At 39.9% G+C, this 22,353-nt stretch overlaps 1 protein-coding gene across 2 annotated transcripts in view; it reads left to right on the top strand.

Moving 5' to 3' along the window:
• The window catches only part of nrg3b (neuregulin 3b), a 311,873-nt gene that overhangs the window by 238,597 nt on the left and 50,923 nt on the right, over positions 1–22,353 (top strand). For both annotated transcript variants that reach the window (XM_049563548.1, XM_049563547.1), the window contains exon 3: positions 16,143–16,216. In XM_049563548.1, the coding sequence (XP_049419505.1) occupies positions 16,143–16,216 (74 nt within the window). The remainder of the gene's footprint in view (positions 1–16,142; positions 16,217–22,353) is intronic.

Raw genomic sequence — 22,353 nt, 5'->3', positions numbered from 1 at the left:
CTGCTAACAGCCATCTCTGCAACCAATAGCTCCCCAGATGCATTCAGCAGCTCCACCATCCACAGTCAGGTACGCACGGCTGATTATTTACGGCAGAATTTTCTATACCTTTCATGAAATATTCTAATCATTAGTCATTCTAATTACTTTATGATAACTATGTAAAACAGATGTGTTGTGTAATGGGCAGCATGCAGTTTGTTGGCTGATGGCAGTCTGTATGTGCACTGTGGGTACTGAGTGTGTGGGATTGTGAAAAGTGATAGCTCTATGTATGGACTGTATGTATGTAGGAAATGTATGTTTAAACTTTTTTGTATCTGTATTTTTTAACCGCAGATACTGCATATATCCAAGACAAATTTCCTTTGGCACAATAAAGTCTCATCTTATTTTATCTTATCTTAAATTATCTTATCTTATCCTCCTCTCCCCTTCTTTAATTTTGACTGTCCGATAGCCCACCACTCACCTTTTAATACCTCTCATCTATAAATACAAAACACAGATTTGGTCATAGTTTTTATCAACAAAGATCTATTTTCAGTTTGTCAACATCTCGTCTTTGTCATGAAAAAAAGGGTCGTTGATGAATATATTTTATCATATTTTTCATTAATCAGATTAACATTGCATAAAGGGTTACTTTTTTTTTTAAAAAAAGGTGACTGTCTCTTATGAATATTTGAAAGCATGTTAAGCAAATGCCTTTGAACAGTGCACAAGTTCTCTTTCAGCTCTATGTGACATCACACCTTTTAAATCCATTCAGGATTCAAATGCACTCCAGTCATGTTTCCTCTATGTAACATGCAAGTGATCTGCATCACTGTGAGAGGATCATCATCTCAAAGACAGAAGCCCACATTTATACAGTGTGTGCAGACAAGACGATGATGTTACATACATCTCCACTTAACCCATTACCACTGGGAGGTGAATAATTCAGGTCACTCTCGCTCCTGCTGCGGTGATGTCATCTGCCTCACCTACTAGAGTTCTTAGCACCTTTCGTAACATTGAGTCAAACAGGCTGTTCGCAAATAAAGATTAAACTCAATCACTCACAAGTAATGAGTCATGTCAGGACTGTATTTTCTATCTATTGTCAGCGTTCCAAACAACACAGATCAACTTAATTACTCTTTCATTGGCACTGGTCCTAAAGGGGCATGTAGAGGATATCAAAGAAGATAAGCTTTTACACACCTCGTTGACAAGCAGGGGCTCTTGTGGTGGTTTTTTTTTCCCTCCCGCTCTCTTGCCATCTTTCTTTATTACTGTTTAATAATCACATTATGTTCTCTCAAGGTACAGTTCAAACACCCCTTTTTAAATTCGTAATGTACTGCATCATTCTGGAGGCAGCCAAAAGCCTGTGTTGTGTCTGCCTGGTGCTGGCAGTCGCATGCAAAAGGAGGAGAGGTCTAATGAATAATAAAAGTCACAGAAATGTCTCCGGTGATTCAGGAAGATATTGTTTTGATGGCTCTCATAAGCTTTAAGATTGTCAGGATGAGCTTAGTCAAAACATTCAGGCAGTTATCTCTCTTGTCAGCTTAAAAACTGTACGATATTAATGAGTATAGTTAACATTAACTGTGTTAGCAGTGCCTTAGCCTCATCCAAGTCATCATTAGATTCTTTTATTGTCTTTTTTTAGTAGACAGGACAGTGTTAGGGGGAGAGAAAGGGGGGATGGCATGCAGCAAAGGGCCATGGGCTGGAACCGAACCCATGGCAGCTGTGGCAAGGACATCGCCTTTGTATATAGGTCACCCACTCTACCCACTGATCCACTGGGCACCCCATCATTAGATTAATAACCACTGCTTTGGTTAATTGTTTTGATTAGAGTGTTTGCATCAGGGTGTTCACTGGTCATTTTAAAAAGTCTTAAATCATCTTGAATTCAAATGGTTCAGATGGTAGGGGTGGTTCGTTTTACTCAAGCTCAGGTCTTCTACCAAAAGCCTGAGAGTTGGAGGGTTCTGCACAGTATATTAGCTGTTCCTAAGACTGCACTCTTCTGGACAGCGACCTCAGATGTTGTACCTGGAATTTCCTGGAGCCACTCCCCCAGTCTGGGGGTCACAGCCCCTAATGCTCCTATTATCAGTGGGACCACTTTGGATCTAACCTTCTGTATCTGTTCCAATTATTCCTTTAGCCCCTGGTACCTCTCAGTCTTTTCATCTTCTTTCCTTCTGGTGTTACTGTCAACTGGGATTGCCACATCTACCACCACTACCCTCTTCTGCTCCTTGTCAACCACCACTCTGTCTCTCTGTCTGGTTGGTTAGCTAGCAACTGCTTGTCAGTATAGAACTCCAAGTCCCAAAAGATCTTAGCCCTGTTGCTCTCAGCCACTTTCAGCAGTGTGTCCCCTCGGAACTTGGGACTTCTAGTCCATACTTGGCACAGATGTTGCTGTTCATTACTCCAGCCATGTACAGCCATGTTAGCATGTACTCAGCTGTCTCAGGAACTTCACGCACAGCCTGCACCAGGGGTCCTATCTGCTGTAGTATACCCCTGCACTCAAGTCCTGAGCCAAGTCCAAAGTCCTAAACTTTGACTTTCAAGTCCTAAACAAGTCATAATATGCTCTTCACCAATGTAATGCCATTTGAACGACAGAGAAACGATATATAAAAATCATGATTGCTTAAAAAATCTATTTATTTGCAAAAAGAAGTTACTTAGCTGTTAAACTACCATTGTCTAAGCTTTAGCTTGCTAACTATGTTAATATTAGCCTCAGCTTACCATTCTTTGCATATTATCAAATATCGGACAAAGCTAGAAGTTGTTGCATCTCCATCTGTAATTTTTTTTTACCCACGTTTTGGATACTGCACTTCATTTTTGTTAACCACCACACAGTGTTTGTACGCAACCAAAATAATCTTTGTTATCACTTTTTCCAACTGGCACTCAATACATTCATGGCTCTCTCCTGCAACTTGATTTGATGCGGTGGGATTGGTTCAAATGAAGTAAATCATCTGGGGAATTAAGTGTCGACTTGTCGACGTATTTTTTAATTTTTAGACTGAGGAAAATATCAAGTATTCTCAAGACAAAAGGCTCCAAGTGAAATCATGAGTCATTGGTGTTCAAGCCCAAGTTGAGTTGCAAGTGTTCTTTGATATTGTCAAGGCAAGTTTCAAGTCATCACATTTGTGTTTCAAAACTGGCTTGAGTCCAAGTGGTGTGACTGCAGTCCATACCTCTGCTAAAAAGTTGTTATATAATCCGATATTAGAATTTATGAGATCTTGATTACCATACACAGCATACACAAACATTTTATCTAATTCTGTTATCTGACTTTTAATTTATTTTTTGCCAAAATGATTTAAACAAGTCTGTGTGAAAGCCCACATTTCTGATGTTATAAGTATTAAATAGTGCAGCAATAGAGGACTCACACACAAAGAACAAAAGAGATTCAGAGTGGTGTCTGGATTCTTAAATGCTTCTGTTTACATCTTGGGGCTGTGCACACAGTGAGAAAATGTGCAGAAGTACGAATCAGCCTGTACGCTGGGTATGGGACTTGGTTCTACAGTGAGACAGCAAGGTGAAGTCACAGAAAAACAGGTCATATCTAGTTCTTTGTACACCCATCTGGAGTTTAGCGTTTGAAGGTAGGAATGATCGATTGACAGAATGCCAGTCCCGTAACAGAATGATTGCCATCTTTAAAGTGTTGTGTAACAGATGATTTAGGATCAGCACGGGGGATAGCACTTTTACTGTCATTGTTTTGGTATGCTTGTAATGATTGACTTGCTGGCAATTGGCTTCGTGTGTTCAATCAAGCCCTGATGGCTGACTGGGTGCACCTGGAGAGTAACCCACATATAGGGTGACTCATCATGCATGCTTCATTTTGCACTTTGAAAAGTTCAACATGGATTTAAATGTTATGTGCTTTTGCATGTTTTTTCTTTCACAGTCTCAAAGCCTTAAATGGAAAGAGAAGCATTTCAATTTCAGACTCTAGTCTGAATCTCTTTTGTTCTTTGTGTGCGGTCCTTCATTGCTGCACTACACCTTCCCACTGACTACTTCACCAGAGAGGAAAAGTGACAAAGGACAGTTTTTTAAGGTGCAATTCAACCCTAGAGAACGATGTTAACAAAAATTAAACCACTGAACCGGGGTGGCACGGTGGTGTGGTGGTTAGCACTGTCGCCTCACAGCAAGAGGGTTGCCGGTTCGATCCCGGGCGTGGGAGCCCTTCTGTGTGGAGTTTGCATGTTCTCCCCGTGTCAGCGTGGGTTCTCTCCGGGCACTCCGGCTTCCTCCCACAGTCCAAAGACATGCAGATTGGGGACTAGGTTAATTGGTAACTCTAAATTGTCCGTAGGTGTGTCTCTATGTGTCAGCCCTGCGATAGTCTGGCGACCTGTCCAGGGTGTACCCCGAATCTCGCCCGATGTAGCTGGGATAGGCTCCAGCCCCCCCGCGACCCTCAAGAGGATGAAGCGGTTAGAAGATGAATGAATAAACCACTGAACCTATTACTGTCTTTTTACTTCATACTTACACTTACCTGTTGACCACATTTAGATTAACCTAACTAACTTTAACTGCCATCTGTAAAGTGTTGTGCTGATTTAGGATCAGCACGGGGGATAGCACTTTGACTTTCATTGTTTTGGTATGCTTGTAATGACTGACTTGCTGGGTGACATATAGGGTGACTCATCATGCATGCTTCATTTTGCACTTAGAAAAAGTTCATCATGGACTTAAATGTTTTGCACTTTTGCACATTTTTTCACTCTGTACAGCCCCAAGATGCAAACACAAGCATTTAAAAATTCAGACCCTGGTCTGAGTCTCTTTTGTTCTTTGTGTGTGAGTCCTTCATTGCTGCACTGCACATTCTCCCTGACTACTGCACCAGAGAAGAAGACTGATAAAGGACAGTTTCTTAGGCACAGTTCAACCCTTGAGAATGATGTTACAAATATTTAAACCACTGAACCTATTACTGTCTCTAAACTTGAACTTATCTCTTGGACAAATTTAGATTAACCTTAATAACTTTAATAATTGCCATCTGTAAAGTGTTGTGCAACAGCTGATTTAGAATCAACATGGGGGGTAGCACTTTTACTTTCATTGTTGACTTACTGGCAATTGACCTTATGTGTGTTCAATCAAGCCCTGATGACTGGCTGGGTGCACCTGGAGAGTGACCCACATATAGGGTGACTCATCATGCATGACTCAGTTTGTACTTTGAAAACTTTAACATAGACTTAAATGTTTTGCACTTTTTCACATTTTTCCACAATCTGTAGATGGAAAGAGAAGCATTAAAAAAATCCAGACTCTAGTCTGAATCTCCTGTTCTTTGTGTGCAAGTCCTTCAGTTTTTTCTCCCTGACTACCAGAGAGGACGAACAAAGGGCAGTTTTTCAAGGTGCAGTTCAACCCTTTGTGAAAGACATTAGAAAAATTTAAACCACTGAACATTTTACTGTCTTTAAACTTTGTATTTGCACTTACCTGTTGGTAAAATGTAGACTAACCTTACTTGGTCTACACATACTCACTACTCATACATTCCATTACATATACTTGCAATTCTTGAATAAGGAGTGTCCAAAAATCAGTCTTAAATTTGGTTGAAAAAATATCTTGAAAAGGTCTTCAAAAGCATTTAATTTAAGATTTAGTACCTGTAGACACCCTGGATTTGAGCTAAAATGTGGGAATCCAGGAGCAAATTTACTATTCAACATGACATTGTTGAATCCGTATCTCTCCTGTACTCAACTTTTTAGTCAGTAGAAGAGGAAGAACAATGATTGAATAAGACCAAGCGAATAGATCCATCATAATTTAGTTTGAGGTAAAGCTCCCTGGTGAAACCATTTTATGGACGTCTTCTTGTCTCTTTAGCATATCCTTTGAGCATGTACGATTTATGTAAAACTGCACCCCCTGCAGGCTAAATATATAACAGATTCACCTCAGTAATGTCGTCAGTAAGGAGTCATATATTTCCGGTAGCACCTGAAGATATTGCTCATGATGACGGGGCATGACTCATAACATTGTTAACAGAAACGTGGTGCAATTAACAGCACAGCTGCAGTGATAACCGGTTATCTACGTGTCTCTCACCCTGTGGAATAAGAGCTGTTGATTCTTTTGCTGTGGCACCTCTAAACAGACCCGCCATTAATTGATGATGTTAAGCAAGTCTTCAACAAACACGCCAGCCGATCACCACAAACAGAGCTGATTGATGATAACGTTATCTCCCCCTATGTGCTGTGTTAGGCTTTGCTCTGTGCTTATATTTACAGATAAGAAGACAATGAGGAAAATGTCTTTTTTGTTCCAAACAACAAAGACAATTGACTCTTTTTGTTTGTTTTCTTGTAGTTGAGTATGGTAGCACTCAGGCAGTGCACCTCTAAATTATGAATCACTAGAGGTAGGAAGCCAAAAGAAGGTTACATGTAGGGGTTAATAGTACACAATGCAGATTTTTAGTATTATACAAGGTTGGCAGTGCAAATCTTATGAATATTTAACCTATACAGACTGCTGGTAAAATCCATCCTTATTTTTCAAGAGCATATAGCTTAAAGTATTATTCTGTTCAAAACAGAATAGAATTTCCCCAGTCTGCCGGTATATGTTTGCAACTCTGAGCACACGTGCATGCACACACACACATCCAGAGAGAAAAAGAAATCTCTGAAGATGAAGAGGAATACATCCCCTTCAGCAGCATCCACTCCCCTCCTTCACTGTGTCCGTCTCCCCTCACCCTTTTCTTTCCCCTCTGTTATCTCTAGTCCTTTGAAACAGCACCTGTTACAGACTCACAGCTCGGGAGCACCGTCATGATGTAGTGTGCACTCCTGCGTGATACAGTGCCAGCTCCCAGTTTCACATTCAGCCCCGCTGATGTGCAAGGCAAACAAGCCGGGACGTCTTCATCCTCCAAGAGCTTAATGACTACTTGGAGCATTGTAGATAGGGCACACCAGACCAGACAGAAAGCTGTGTGCTGCTGTGTTACTCTTTTGTGTCATGGAATATTTTATTTTGCTAGTTAGCTCGGATGACATTTGATAGTGAGATGGTGTAAGTGTGTGTGTTTATCTTGATGAATGAAATGGCTGCAGCAGCCTTGTTTACTGTCTTAGCTGATGAAAATGTAATGATCCCTGCAGCAAAATGGGGACATTGCAGCGGCAATTATAGCAGGGTACAGCTCAAGAAAATGCAACATACTGTAAACACTATTCACCAGCAAAATGTATTCAGGATGTGATCCAAAAAAAACAGGGGAACCTTTAAAAAGGAATGAGGACAGTGTAACCTTACTTAACTTTATTCACAATGTGTTTAGTATAACAGTAAAGTGGCTCATTAGTCAGAAACCTAATGAAGCTCTAATTAACTGTAGCTGAGTTTGCATTCGCAATATCTGAGACAAACAGTCGTTTGACTGACAATCTAGATTTTAATCACAGTATTATAGCACTATACATCATACATCATACTTTCCATGTCCCCAGCAAATGAAATGCCTTTTATTAATGCTCTGTTTTGTCATCAAAGTAATTAAGTCTACTCAAATTTATGGTGCCAATTATTTAACTGCTATGCCCACATTATGTTTGTATCCACACATTCTCGGTTATTTTCATAGAAAGAGAAGTTGCTCGGTGACAGCCATCCTTCTAGCTTTACCTCTTCCTGGCCTCTTCTCGGTGTAGCATTAAAGTTTTGAACACAGACACATCCTGGCAGCTGCATATCACTCTTGTATGTAAACAGCTCACACGCAGTAATAGACATCCATCAAATTCGCTCGAGGTATAAATCATGTCCGTCGTACCTTCCCCACTGCACTGCTGCAAAAGACAGATAGAGATATGTATGGCTTATACGATAAAGGCAGAAGGCTGTCTTTATTGGAGGCATTTTGGCCTTGTATCATGTTGTGTTTTTTTTCTTTTTTTTAACCATAGAACAATCTGGGCAGATTGCAGCCAACTCATAGCCTATTCTTCCCTCGTACGCCATCAATAACAATGAGAGAAGTGTCAGCCACTGATTAGGCTTTGATATTGAGAGTGAAGCAGAGATGGCTGCACGCGAGGGAATGCATGTGTGCGTGTGTGATGGGTGTGATATGTTTATATGCGTACTTCTTATTATAAAAGAAATTAGATCACTGGAGGTCTACTTTTTTCTGCTCATAAAAAATGGATTTTAGTTAGTCATCCCGACCTTCCCAGTGGTAAAAATTAGGCTGCGGTGGAAAGCGAATGCAGCTTAAATCAACTGTCCTCAGCCTCCTCCTCCTCCTCCTATGCTGTATTTATACACTTGATAAAATAGGTGGATATTATGGACTGCAGCAGGTGCTATATCTCAAAAAGGAGCAAATTAAAATACCTCCGATCTCCACACAGTGAACAGACTTTAAATAATTTATTTCAATATTTAGCAATTAACATAATAGCATATTGCATCTGCACTGCACATGCATATGCAAATCTTGATTTTATTATGCATGACTTGTAGGTCAAGTTATGGAAATTAGGGGTAACGCCCAATTCAGTAATACTTAACAACGCCAGTTGGTGTGCAATATGAGATGTGGCAGCGAGTCAAAAGACTTGGTGCAGTGTGACAAATGTGTCTATTGAGTGTGGCAAGAACCCCCGCTGCCAAATAATGATTGCCTTTGATAGTGAGACTGAAGAAAGTCATTTCCAAGAAGTCAGGTAATTAAGGGAGAATGGATTCAGTCCAACATTATCTGTGTTTCAAATTTGTAGATACTTTCTGTTGACTTCCCAATCGTCATGTGTAGATTAGATCAAGTGCCAAGTTGTGGGAGCACGCAGTGTCTCTTTTTCTTAGTACGATTTCTAAGTCAGAGTCAATGCCAGCATAACACAAAGTTATTAATTTCATTTTGGCAAACTGAGCTAACAAGCTGATGATAGAAATGTCCTGCAGTTCAGGGTTAGCCAGCTTGATTCATAATGCCCAGTCTTATAGTTTAGATAAATCAAGACATGCTGTTGGAAAGCATTTTCATATGGAGAGCAAAAGTGTTTCTTTTTAAAGTGGCATAACTATAATGTCGAACACCACAGGATGCCAAATGTTCTTATCAAAGATGGAATTTCAAACACAGTGACATGACTCTGTAGAAAACCATTTGCCTTCAGTCAGAAGAATTGACTAAGGTGAACTGTAGCTCAGAGTACAGACACCACGAAACAGCAATAGTCATATTTAATTGAGTTCATATTAAAAAGTGTATGCAGCTATGTGCAGTATATGGACTTAATTATGTGTCTTACGAAATATTAGTCCACTTCTCAGTCCTGTTAGAATAGGAATGATAGAAGAGAGCGGATTTTCAAAATCTGATCAGAGCACATTCAACATGTGTATATCTTCACCCTTCAAAAATGTATATATACAACAAAAAATACAAAAACAAATCAGTTTTACAGTTGTAATGATGACTTATTATCTCTTTGTTAGATGCTTCTGTAAGGATCACTCGTGATTAGTTAATTACTCAATTTAGAAAACAATCTCAACACAAGGTCAATTTAGTATTATACCATATTGAATTTCCAATTCAATGCCACTGTAAATTAGCTTAATAAGTATTATTCCGTGTCCCAGATATCATGAGCCACACATCAGTATACTTACCATAACACCGTAGCTGCTCAGATTGCCAACCCCATCAAGTTTGGAAACATGCATGTTTGGAAATAAATACTTCATCTGACATAGAGAAGTTATAGTCCCCCAGGCTGTTGTTTACATCTACTGCGGTGCTTTCAATCACATTATCTCCATCAACAGATGGAGATTCATCAGCCCAGTTTCTTAGGTCAAGAATGAACTTTGAACCTCGGCCTTTAAGCCAGCATGGATGAGATGTCCTTGAAGATACAGCTCAACATTTGGGGGAAAAGACTGATTTTCTTCTTTTCCCCAAGATTTAGAGGAGAAGATTGATAGTGTTCTCATCTCTGCTTAGTAAACATGAAGCTACAGCCAGGAGCTAGTTAGCTTAGCTTAGCATTAAGACTGGAATCCTGCTGGGCACAGTTTTCCCCTGTTTACAATTTTTATGCAAGGTTAAGCTAACTTTCAGCTTCAGCACTACCGCTTAGATATGAGTGGCAATGATCTTCTCATCTAGAGTCAGCCATACACATTTAATTTGAGCCCATTTTAGAAATGTTCAGTTTCAACTCCCACTGTGTGAGTAAATCATCTGTGATGTAAAGCCAAAGCTGATGATTTATGTGCTTACACTGTCTGGCCCAATCGTCAAGCCACAACCTGAGTGCTCACACGTATCACATGTGCAAAAAAATAGAAAATTAAACGGTACGTGGCAATGTTCTGGCTATTGATAGTTATCAATAAAGATTTATTGGAAAGCTCCAGAGCTGTGGACAGGTAAAATATGCTAGTGGAGGTACAGTTCACAATAATGTCGACACAGCTATGGCAAATTTTCTGTTTGGGACAATAAAGTTTATCGTATCTTATCTTATCCTATGTCCCAGGAGGAGCTTCAAAGTCCATTTCTGGACACACACACACACACACACACACACACACATATATAATTCTGTACTTCTGTCTTTGTGAGGAACCTCAACCATCACAACTAAATGCCTGACCCTAAACCTAATTCTAACCTGAACCCTAAAACCAAGTTTAACCCTCAAACAGGCTTTTGAAAAAGTGGGGACTGGCCAAAATGTCCTCACTTTGCGAAAATGTCCTCACTCTGTTGCTAAAATATGTTTATTGGTCCTCACTGTGTAGCATGTACAAGTAACACACACACACACACACACGTTAGCAGCAACAACAAACCTTGCAAGATATCAGCTACATTGTATGATTGATTGAGTGAGCAAAAAAGCAGTGACCTTGGGGAATCAAGTCCTTGCTCTGCTTCAACAGTGCAAGAGCCTCACAACAGCCACGCGAAAGTCACGTTAGAAATCAGAAAATCATCCCAACGTCTCACGTCCAGTGTGGAGCTGCTGATCAGGCAATGATTAGTCCTCACTCCTCCCCTGAAATTCGGTCAGACTCTAAAACGAGTTGTACGGTTCAAAAAACGTGTCGAAATGGGCTCAAATCAAAGTTTATGCACGACTTAAGGCTTGACAAGAGAGCGAAGAAGCACATCTCCCAAAATGTCCAACTGTTGTTCTCAAGGTTAAGGATAAACTTTGAACTTGTGTTTACTTTTACTCACCTGTCTTGTAAAACACAGACCATATCATATCACCATAAGCCACAGAATTGCCCATGCCATTGAACTAGTTGTCAGCAGATGCTGGTTAAATGAATCCCCTTTTGAATTCTGTATTCCACGATATATCTTATTGACGCTATCAATGGCCACCAGATACTGTGCATCCAAAAGTAAGTTGCAAGCCTGAGTTAATCTAGTCATTAAGTGCTCAACACTCTGGGAACAGTTCTCCCTTGCAGTAAGCTATAATACTTCCCTTCTGCCTCACCGTTAATAGCTCATATGGAGGGGTTTTTTATAGGACATGTGGAAGCCAATATGCATGGGCGTCAGAGATTAAATGGAAAGTTTGGTTGACACGATCACATTCCCATCCCTTCTCTCCTCCTTGAACCTCTTTTCCCTCCCCTTGCACTCAAACTATCCTCCATTTTTCTTCACGCTAATTAACAGGCAGGGTGGTGATTAGTCAGGAGGCAGCACACCCCACCCCTCCGTCATCCTCCAGACTCAGAGGTGTGTTTTCTCTGTGACTTGAACATGTGTTAAAGGCAGCTGGGTAGTCACTGACAGCTCCGGAGCAGTGGGGGAAAACATGCTCCCAGTCTATAGCTGCTGCTCACACACACGGCATCTGGAGGATATGAACACACACACAGACTCAGTGAAGAAAGCTGTCGCATGTGCCCCGATCCTCACACAAATCTGGGTTCTCTTTGAGATATTTCCCCATTTTGAAACACACCGACACACACATACATAAATACACGCTCCTGTTCCCCCATTTCCCCTATTGGAAGATACATGCCCAAACACACACTCAAAACACGTCATTATCTCACATTTTTTGTTTATCATCCACTCGACGCCATGTTCACACAAACACATTTACAAAGCATTGTTTGCATCTCATTGAGGGATGGCTGAGCTTGTTTCACAGTGCTACAAAGACGGCAGGAGGGGAGAGATGGAGACATAGACAAACAAAAAGCAAGCCCAGACGTAAACAGATAGCCAGACAGGCATTCTGCCTTTGGGTTCGTGATTCAGAATACTAACAAGGCGTCTCAGCTTACACCCAGGGATGGAAGGTGTGATGTAGGGCAGAACCAAGCAATGGGAGGGGAGGGGAGGGACGATATACCCTTGGAATCTGAGTGGTCGCCTCGAGTTCCTCCCTGAATTTTTACTGTACCCGATTGGCTGGTGGACTCTGATTGGCATGCTGACAAAAAAGGGACAGTGCTTGCGTATTTATACCAAATCAAGTACATTTGCTTTTAACCGAGAACATGGATATGTCCGTGTCTGGCCACCCAGGAAGTAACATCAGTAAGGTTCCCTGTTTCCTGTAATATGCATTTAACAACTTTTTCTTTTTTACCATTTGATGTCAGATTAATATACGAGTCAAAACTCCAGCTTCTCCTGGGATTCTCTCTCGTGTTCAATCCCACCATGGCTTTGTATTAATGACTTCCATACAAAAGCAGTTTTAATTTGTTAATTAATTTGTTATCTTTGCATTAGTCATTTGGTTTGGCGCATCACATGGCACGTTGTTTTTGCATATTTCATTTCACTGTATAACATGCGGCCTGATTTAATGGTGGATCCCTTATGGGAATTAATGATGATTTTTAAATGGATATTTTGATTCATATTTTTCCCTCAAAGCGTTTATTTTAGGTCACTTAAATCATGTTGGATTTTTTTTGTAAGATGCATACTGAGTGCATTTTACACAACGACCGTAAGAATTCATCTGATGCTTTTCACCACAGACACGTTCATTGTACTAAATACTGTATTATGCAAATAATTAATTAAACCAGTCCTGGCTCACAAGCGCACAGTGATCAAGAGCTGGGCAATACTCTGTATGAATACAATTAACCATCATCTGCATTACAATAACATCATAAGATTTTGCCAACAATGAATCCTTCATTTTGTTGTCTCTAATGAGCATTTCCTAAAATATCTCCATGAAGCAGCAACATTCAGACCAAAAATATTGTCATCTTACTGGTGTATTAGAAGCTCTGCATGCTGTTCTATAGGACAGCACAGGGACATAAGATCGTGTATGTGTGCATGATAGAAAGACTTCAGGCAGAATTTGTAAAATACCAGCATATTGTTTTTGTCATTTCTTCCCAGACTGATTAAGAGGCAGAACTCTGGCTGTGGGAGAGACAATGACAGCAGAGAATCAACTTCTTTATCCCCTCCTTTGCTTGCCTGAGCAGAGAACTATGGAGGTTTTTGTGTGTTTTGCTTATTACTTTGGAAAATGAAATGACACAAAGAGTTTGAGGTTTAAGATTTAAAGGGTTTAATTCAAGGGTATTTTTCACACATCAGTTGAACAGTAATGAGTCCCACTATTTAAAGGTGCAGTTAGAGAGATTTTTACTGCCACATAACACAAAATGACCGTTTCAACGATCACGCCCTGCAGCTTGACAGCAGTGCTGATCACTATGAATGTGAGGAGATTTCTAAAGCTTTTCAAACTCACTTTGTAGCACATAGAGGATTTAAAAAGTTTTGTGCATCTTTCAATTTTATTTTTTAAAGTGACTTTAATCTGTATTTTTAAAATGGCAATGGAACAAATGGTTAAGTGTGATGGGGTGTGAAAGGGAACATGTAGTGAGGAACCTGCAGTTTTTCTCACCTGGACAGAGATAAAAGCTTCATGGAGAATGCTTGATACCCTGTTGAATGATTTTGATGTCTCTGTTGGAGTAAGTGGAAATACAATTTTCAGCCCAGTCACCAGAATTAAATGTTAGTATTGTATGTTTCTGCAAACCATGTCAATGTCATATTTCTACATTTTGTACATATCATATCGCAGTTGTAAGGTGACAATGTATTTGAGCTGACGTTGTCATCGAGGTGTGGAGGGGATGGTGGATGCGCCTACGAGGAAAGCCTGAGGCAGAGAGAGCAAACCTCCCTGCCCTTTCACATGCCTACTTAGAAAGTCTCTTTCATGCGCCTACAAGGAAAGCCTGAGGCAGAGAGAGCAAACCTCCCTGCCCTTCCATGTGCATATATGGAAAACCTAAGGCAGGGAGAGCAGCAGCAATGACAAACAGAAATGACATTGATAAGTGCAACATTTTTTCCGGTAATTGGATTGCAATTTTCACACTAAAACAGGTACCAACAATGCAGCGTGCCACCTAATATGTACAACAGTAAACCTACCGTGGCAGGAGCATTTTGCTTTGGCTCCACAAAATCACTGCACAGGCCAAAATTTAAAAAATGAACACCCAGTGAAAACACAGGTGCATTAACATTACCATCAGCTTTGAGCCAACGTGAAATAAGAGGACCATATACTGTGTCCTATTTATTTTCGTCAATGGTGCAGTTCCATACTGCATCACAGAGAGAGCAGGAGGGATAAGAAACTGCACATATTGAGGCGAGACACACTGAACAAATGGAGGCTGAAACTGCAGCTTGAGATGTAAAAACAAAGAAAGATGACAGTCTATCACAGTCTTCACTCTTATCCCAGCCTTAACCAACAACTTGTGATCTCCACTGCTGCTCAGTTTGTTTTACAGAGCTCAGTTGTTGTTGGCACTGTCGTTGTTGTTTCTTTTATTTTTTTATTTTTTCAAACTATCAGGTTGAGCCGAGCTGAGTGAGACCGAATGGTCCACTTCTGCCTGTCACTCATCCAGTGCATTAAACTGTACGTGAGATCGGTGACACCAGTGGAAATGTGCCGGACAGATATTGACAGATAATGTGTGAGCGTAAATCCCCGCAGTTCACCTACAATATGTCATCAGCCGATGAAGCAGAGGAAAATACAGACAACTCTGACATATCGCTCAGTCATGTACGAGTTTATGTTGAAACAGACACATCAAAGCAAATCCCCCAATTGTCTCCCCTAAGCCGCGAAAGAGCAGAGGGATGGATCAGCCCACTGAATGTGTTTGAGTATGGCCACTGTTGGAGACAGGAATAAAAAATGCCTAAGTCCTCTTTGAGACAAAAACTATTGAGGATTGTGCCAAACTAGGGTGAGTGCAGAGGAACAACTCCACACTTTTTATTTATGACCTGATTTTTATGTGTAACTTTACAAGTAAGTTTTTCAAGGCTTTTTTTTATTCATTCAGTTATCAGCACAGGATTGGTAAAAATCCCCAATCATTAACAAGAATTATTCATGTATAATAATGTATAACGACGAGGGTATTGCTCGGATATTGCAGCATGCACAGCCAAACTTCAAATGTCATAATTTCGGTGGATATATTTATGACAGTTGCTGAGGGATCTGCAGGCATCAACAGTGCAGGGATATTTATTTGATGATGAAGGCAAATATCTGGACTGTGCCAGGACGTTGTTTATATGAGTGTTCCAACTGTGGCAGCTTCGCTTCCACCGTAGATCTTGAGTCGTCTGCATCACGCCAAATACTCTTCATCCCAGCACCCCATTTCTTCCACTGGGACCTGGCATTCCTGTCAGTCATGTGCTATCAGTGAGGCTGCAGGCGCTGCTTAGGCCTGCCCAACTATCTTCCCCCCTTCCGTTCTCTTTCTTCTCACCCCACCCCTCTCGACAGTTTCTGTGTATCTCCCTCCACCACCTCAGTCCTCGGTGAGCACTCCACTTTTTACAGTCCACTCAGTCTTCTTTCTAGGTTTCTTGTTCTCAGCTTTCCTTATCTGAAAGTCTCTGCAGCTGATGGTTCACGCTGTACTCTGGTACTTTTTGCTTGGTTTGTCTTACATCTAATCTTGCTCTCTGTCTCTTTTTTTTTCTCCCCCTCTCTTTCTCTCAGGTGTAAGGAGGGCTACCATGGATTACGCTGTGACCAGTTTGTACCCAAGACAGATGCTATCTTGTCAGACCCAAGTACGCTCTCCTTGCTATTTTTTTTATCCTACAATATCTGTGTATTGATCTGCGACATGAAAACAAATTCATGAGAACATGTTACATGCCCCTGAGCGAATCTCTGACTGTACTGTATCAGTCAACAAGATAAATATAAATCAAGTGGGATCAGGCAAACATTAACTCTTGCAGCACAGGTTTGTGGGGTACTCTTGGACGTAAGACTTTATAAAAAATAAAAAATCCAAGGTACAAAGAGAACAAGAAAATGAAAGGAGAAGAGAGGCAATGGCCAAATATATGGCAAGTAAAATATGAAGAAGTACCAGGTATGACAGGTGAAGCTGAAGGTGAGAAGTGAGGCAGAGTAATATTTAGCAAAAAAATAAACCTGCTGTTGTGGGCTCAGTTCTAAAACTACAGTGAAGACGAATATCATATTACACTAGAGGACCTAAGGCACCCATTGGTACCAACTGTGCTAAGCTATCTTGTCTTGAAGTGGGTCAAATAATGCTCCAAAGTTACGCTAATTTTTGGCGAGGGGAGTTGACAGCCATGTCCTCCTGAGACCCTGTGTCCTCATATGAGGACATGACATTTTGGGTTTACTGCACCTTATACTTCATTTTACTCAACTTAGACCTGTCGTCCTCGTTCATGGACACTTTTTATGCCATCTAGTGGTAGCAAGAGCACAATACACTAATCCATGTAAAAACAAGTCAGTCTGCAGCCGACCCCGACACAAAAGTTGACAAGGTTTAAAACCTGATCACATTTTATGGTTGAAACTTATTTATTTATGATTAATTATATTTGACCAATTTTGGCAAATGTAACAAGCTAAGATATTGTTAATTAGGAAGTATGTGTTTGAGGACATTGGGACTTAATTACCATTGACAATGTTTAGTTTTTTTATACTTATCAGGTCCTACTAATCCCAAGATGCATACCAAATAAACATTTGGGTCATACTCTTAACACTATTTCAGCTCTGCACACAATTTGAATAATCTAACGTTTTAAAGTTTAAAGTAGCCCTCAATACTGAATGAATAACTGTAGAAAGAAAATAGTTCACTCCTGATTTGATGTTGTGATTTAATACCTCGCCTCAATCAGTGACTGATTTTACTCTTCTCTAATCATTCAATGGAGGGCAATTTTCAAAATAAGAAAGCAAGGTCTTAACAGTGGGTACAAGTACAAGTACAAATAAATTTTAAAAAAACACATTTCATTTGAATTTGATTAATTGCCTGTATTTCCTAATTGCTGGTCCATCTTCCCCCAAACAAGAACAAGAGCTCATGAGAAATAGACACAAATAAAGACCTTACAGGGTCCGACATTAATGGTTGCCCGAATGCCCGGGGCAAGTAAAAATAGCCGTTGGGCCTGCAGACCCTGCACAGACATGCCCGATGGGGCAAGCAGCACCGACTCAGACACACACACACACACACACACATACCGGACAGCCTCTCAGTCCTTACCCGCTAACGTTAGCTCATGTACAACACAGGTACCACACAGAAACTTTTACAAAGGGTCATAATGTGCTTCTAGTGACTGTCAAATTGCCAGCGAAAGTTGTTTTAAATACGGACACGGAGAACAGCTGCCTGCTCTCATGGGACAAAGATCCTCTGAGAAGAAAGACGGTTCACTCTGCTCTGTTGCCAGGAACAAACTGGGAGGCAAAGATCCTCTCTGAAGAAGAGGGCTCACTTTGCTGGAGGGTTCACCAAATGTTTTTTTTTTCTTTTAATAAATTGAACACACATTAAAGAACATACAAGATCCTGTAGAGAATTAATACATATAATACAATAAACATTGTCAAATTAAATGAAGGAAGAGGATTTTTTTAAAGGCAAATTAAATATTGGGGATTTATGTAATAATGTCCATAGAAACATATAAATAATTATATAATTAAAGATATGTAGGCTATGTTAGGTGAATACTCATGTCAGTGACCCTGACCACTGGCATTGATAAAGGAACTGAAGTTGGTCCCCGGACGCTGCACTGTGGCTGCCCACTGCTCCCAGTGTATACAGTAGGATGGGTCAAATGCAGAGGTCAAATGTACAGTAATGTGCTGAGAAAGGACAATAAAGAATAACTAGGAGATAACAAAAGAATAAAGAGATTTCAAAGACTTAAAAAATAAGGGACATGAATCAAAACAACAAGAAACGAGATATATCTCCAGTCATGCACACCCAGTTTTAATAAACTCAGTACTGTTTTTCAGCACATACATTGTTTTGTCTTCATTCAATGTAGTTAGCACATATTGTTATTGCGCCATTGGTTTTGGCCTTGGTGCCCCAATAAATTTGTATTTATCAAAGGCCAAAGTGGCCTTGCCCTAAAAATATCTTAACACCAGGCCTGTAATCGTGTATTTCCTCTCCTGTTTCTGTCCTCGGAGGGGCCAGTTGTGGTGTGCTGCTTTTTTATGTGCTGCTGCCTCCATTGGCTGAGCGTCTCTGCTGACGTAAGATATAAGTCATGAGCGAAAATATGCACGTCACAGCCAGAAAAAGAACCTCTTAGGCAGGGCAAGTAAGAATTTAGATGGGGCAAGTAGATTTGAGAAGTACTTGCCCGGCAGGGCAAGTAGGAAAAAACCTTAACGTCGGACCCTGCCTTAGCTAACAAACAATAATGGAAAAAAACAAACAGTAAAATTAGAATCAGAATTAGAAACACATTATTGATCCCTGAGGGGAAATTATGATTTACTACAGTTGCTCCAATGTAAAGAATAGAGAATCACAAGAAGTAGGATTAAGAGGATTAAGAGGATGAAATAAAAGTGTGTAAATATAAATCAATAAATAAAGCAGAAATTAAATGTGCATTAAAATGATAATAAAATGTGCACTATGCTACCATGTTTAACACTAGTACTTAAGCTATAAGATTAAAGTATTAAAATAAAATGTATATTGTGACTGTGCTGAGGCTGTAAGTGTGATAATTGAACTATAATATATCCATCAGTAGAATAAACAACAATAGTAGAAAGTAAACATGAGCTATATGTACAGTTATGTGCATTGTATTTTGAATTAATATATACATTCGAGGAGTGAAAAATATTGAACAGTTGAATATTTGCTCCCAGGAGATAATTAGGAATTATAAGTGCACTAGGTTAAAAAGTCCAAATGCCAGTCTATTGACTCAGAGCGGCTGATACTCTGAGGGAGGAGTTGTACAGGTTGATGGCAACTGGCAGGAGTGACTTCTTGTGGCGCTCTGTGGTGCATCTTGGGGGAATGAGTCTGTCACTGAATGTGCTCCTGTATCTGACCAGCAGATGGTCAGGAGACATTATCCAAGATGACACGTATCTTAGACAGCATCCTCCTCTCTGACACTGCCACCAGAGTCTCAGTTCCACCCCACAACGTTACTGGCCTTTCAAAACAATTTATTGATAATTAATAATACAATGTGTACAAATTCTATCCTTTCCTTTTTCTGTTTTTTGGACTGCACCCTGGATGGCTTTTGACTTTTCATTTTCTGACCCCTTTGACTAGGGCCGTAACGGTACATGTATTTGTGTCGTACCGTTCGGTACGCGACTTTCGGTTCGGCACGACCCTGTACCGAATTATTGGGCGCAGGATATTTTTTTTATTTTATTTTGTTTTATTTCAATTCCGTTTTTGCGAGCTGAACCATTTAAAATATCTAGTTCCCCGACGGATATAATTGAGTGACGGACCAAGTCCGACCGTAAATCTCCGCTTTCACTTTGTGCAGCGCATTCTCTCATTTTGACAACATGGCAAGTGAGCCTGACGAACCTGAAGACCCACCCGCAAACCTTAAGTCCTCCGTTTGGGAACACTTTGGTTTCAGGGTAAAATACGAAGATGGAAATAAACAAGTTGACAAGACAAAAGCAGTGTGGCGACACTGCAGAACAGTGGTCGGGTATGTACTTGGAAACACGTCTAACATGCTAACGCATCTAAAGCGACACCACCTGAGTTTGAACGTTAACCAGCACGACTAGAAAAAGCAATCTGGTGCAAACTATGATATCGTCGTCGTTTAAAAAGAAAGAGCGTTTCCCTGACCATCGCGCTAAAGAAATAACCAGCGCCATTGGAGTTGAGTAAAATTGTTTAAGATGCACTTTAGATATTAAAGCATGTTTTGTTTACTGCACTTTAACAAAGTGGGAAAGCTAAGTAAGTTCCTAGTAAAACTGAATCTGAGCAGGCTTTAAAGCTGACCAGCTGCACTATACTTTTTATTTTAATTGTGTAAAGCTGTTAAAGCAGAAATTTATATTTATATTTTTCATTCAAAAAATTGTTAAGTTGTTAAAAAAACAGCAGGATTTTATTTTTCACTCTTATATTTCTATTTTCATTCAAACAATGTGAAAAAGCAGAATTTTATATATATTTGTTTCATTCAAAAATTGCGTAAAAAGAGTTAACTGCTGTGGTGGTATGTTTTAATAAGGTTACCAATAAATGAAAGATATTTAATAGTTATTTTTTTTATTACTGTACCGAAAAAAAACGAACCGTGACTTGTGTACTGAGGTACGTACCGAACCGTGATTTTTGTGTACTGTTAAACCCCTACCTTCAACGAATATTGTTTAGTTATTTTATTTTTTAATGTCACCAAAAAAAAAACAAACCAAAAAAAAATTAGGTAGGAGTTGGAGGAACAATTTGGTGGCCACCTGTGTTGCCAATGGGAAGATCCACCACTGCCAACAAGGCACCTTTGTTGCATTCGCTTCCTTTCTTTCTCTCTTCCTTCATTTCCTCTCAGCTCTCTCCTGTTAACTCGTTAATGAAATCATATAACACCCTAAAAACTAATTTCCAGCAAAGAGAAATGTTGCTAATCATTGTACGCCAAACTCTTGTTGAATAGATAGAATTTCTCATTATTAGTACAGAATAGACAGAAAAGTACTTACACACTGCCTTAGATTAAAAAAAAGGTTGATTTCTCTCACATTTTAATTTTTTGCCCCTTAAAACAGTTTATTTCTGGAACCTAAAATGAGTGCCAGTAACATAACGATACATAGCTCAAGTATATAGTCTAAGAGGTAATCTACTTAAGGCTTAATGTTTCCATTTTGTGTCCATTTTTTAATAACATGTGGTGGTACATTGATTAAAAGTGTCATAATGTTGAAATCTTCGTTTAAATATCAATTTGGGAATTATTATAGCAATAAAAAAAACATTATTTAGTTGCTTGACACAGTCATAATGCCTATCATGAGACTGTTTCTTAATTGGCCGACAGAGGTACAGTGCTACCATGCAGATATTAGAATTACACCCTGTGCATAAAACCTCCTGTATCTTTTATTACACTCTTTAATCTTGCTTTGGTGTAGCTAAAAGGAAAGAAAGTCTTCAGTTTCCTATTGTTCATGAAAAACAATTCCCCTGAAGTCTTTGAATCCCCATGACAGCTGTGTAGTGTAGTTAAAAAATAAAGCAAAAGTCAGAGGTACATGGAAGAGAAATTGGAGGCCCAGAGCCTTTCCCACGAGACTGCGGCTTTACAAATTCACACTGTTTTATGGAGTGACTTGGCTCCTCTGCACCAAGAGTCAGAGAGAAAACTTAACTCCCATTGCCTTCTGTTTGATGCCACCAGGCCCACTGAGAGTCCATTAATGGGGTCACAAGCCAGTGTCAGGAAGCATGTTTCTTTCCCCCTCATGGTGGCCAGTTTTCACAGTGGGATTTATCTTCTATAGGACAGACATCAATTTTCCTGAGTGTCCAGATTTTTATTTTGCTCTTTGAGATAAACTGAATCATATTGTGTTTGGCACAAAAATGGAAACCAGAAGACACAAATATAATGTCATTCATTAAAAATGTATAAGACAATCAGCCTTAGAAAGCAAAATATATAAAAGGGTTGTTTGATGTGTTAAATGGACCTTTTATGTCATTTTTTGTAGCCCTATATTTTTGTGTGACACTAAGGCTGGGGCAATAACCTTATCTCCGCAGCTAACCCGAGTGAGTGAGTGAGTGAGTGAGTGAGTGACATACTAGGATCCACTACAGTGACTTAAATGCAACTATAGCATCAAAACCCATGCATATACAAAAAAAATGGCT

Source organism: Epinephelus fuscoguttatus, linkage group LG20, assembly GCF_011397635.1.
Source record: "Epinephelus fuscoguttatus linkage group LG20, E.fuscoguttatus.final_Chr_v1".
Taxonomy (NCBI): Eukaryota; Metazoa; Chordata; class Actinopteri; order Perciformes; family Serranidae; genus Epinephelus; species Epinephelus fuscoguttatus.
The sequence above is the reverse complement of the archived record's forward strand: the minus strand, read 5'-3'. Positions and strand labels throughout refer to the sequence as shown.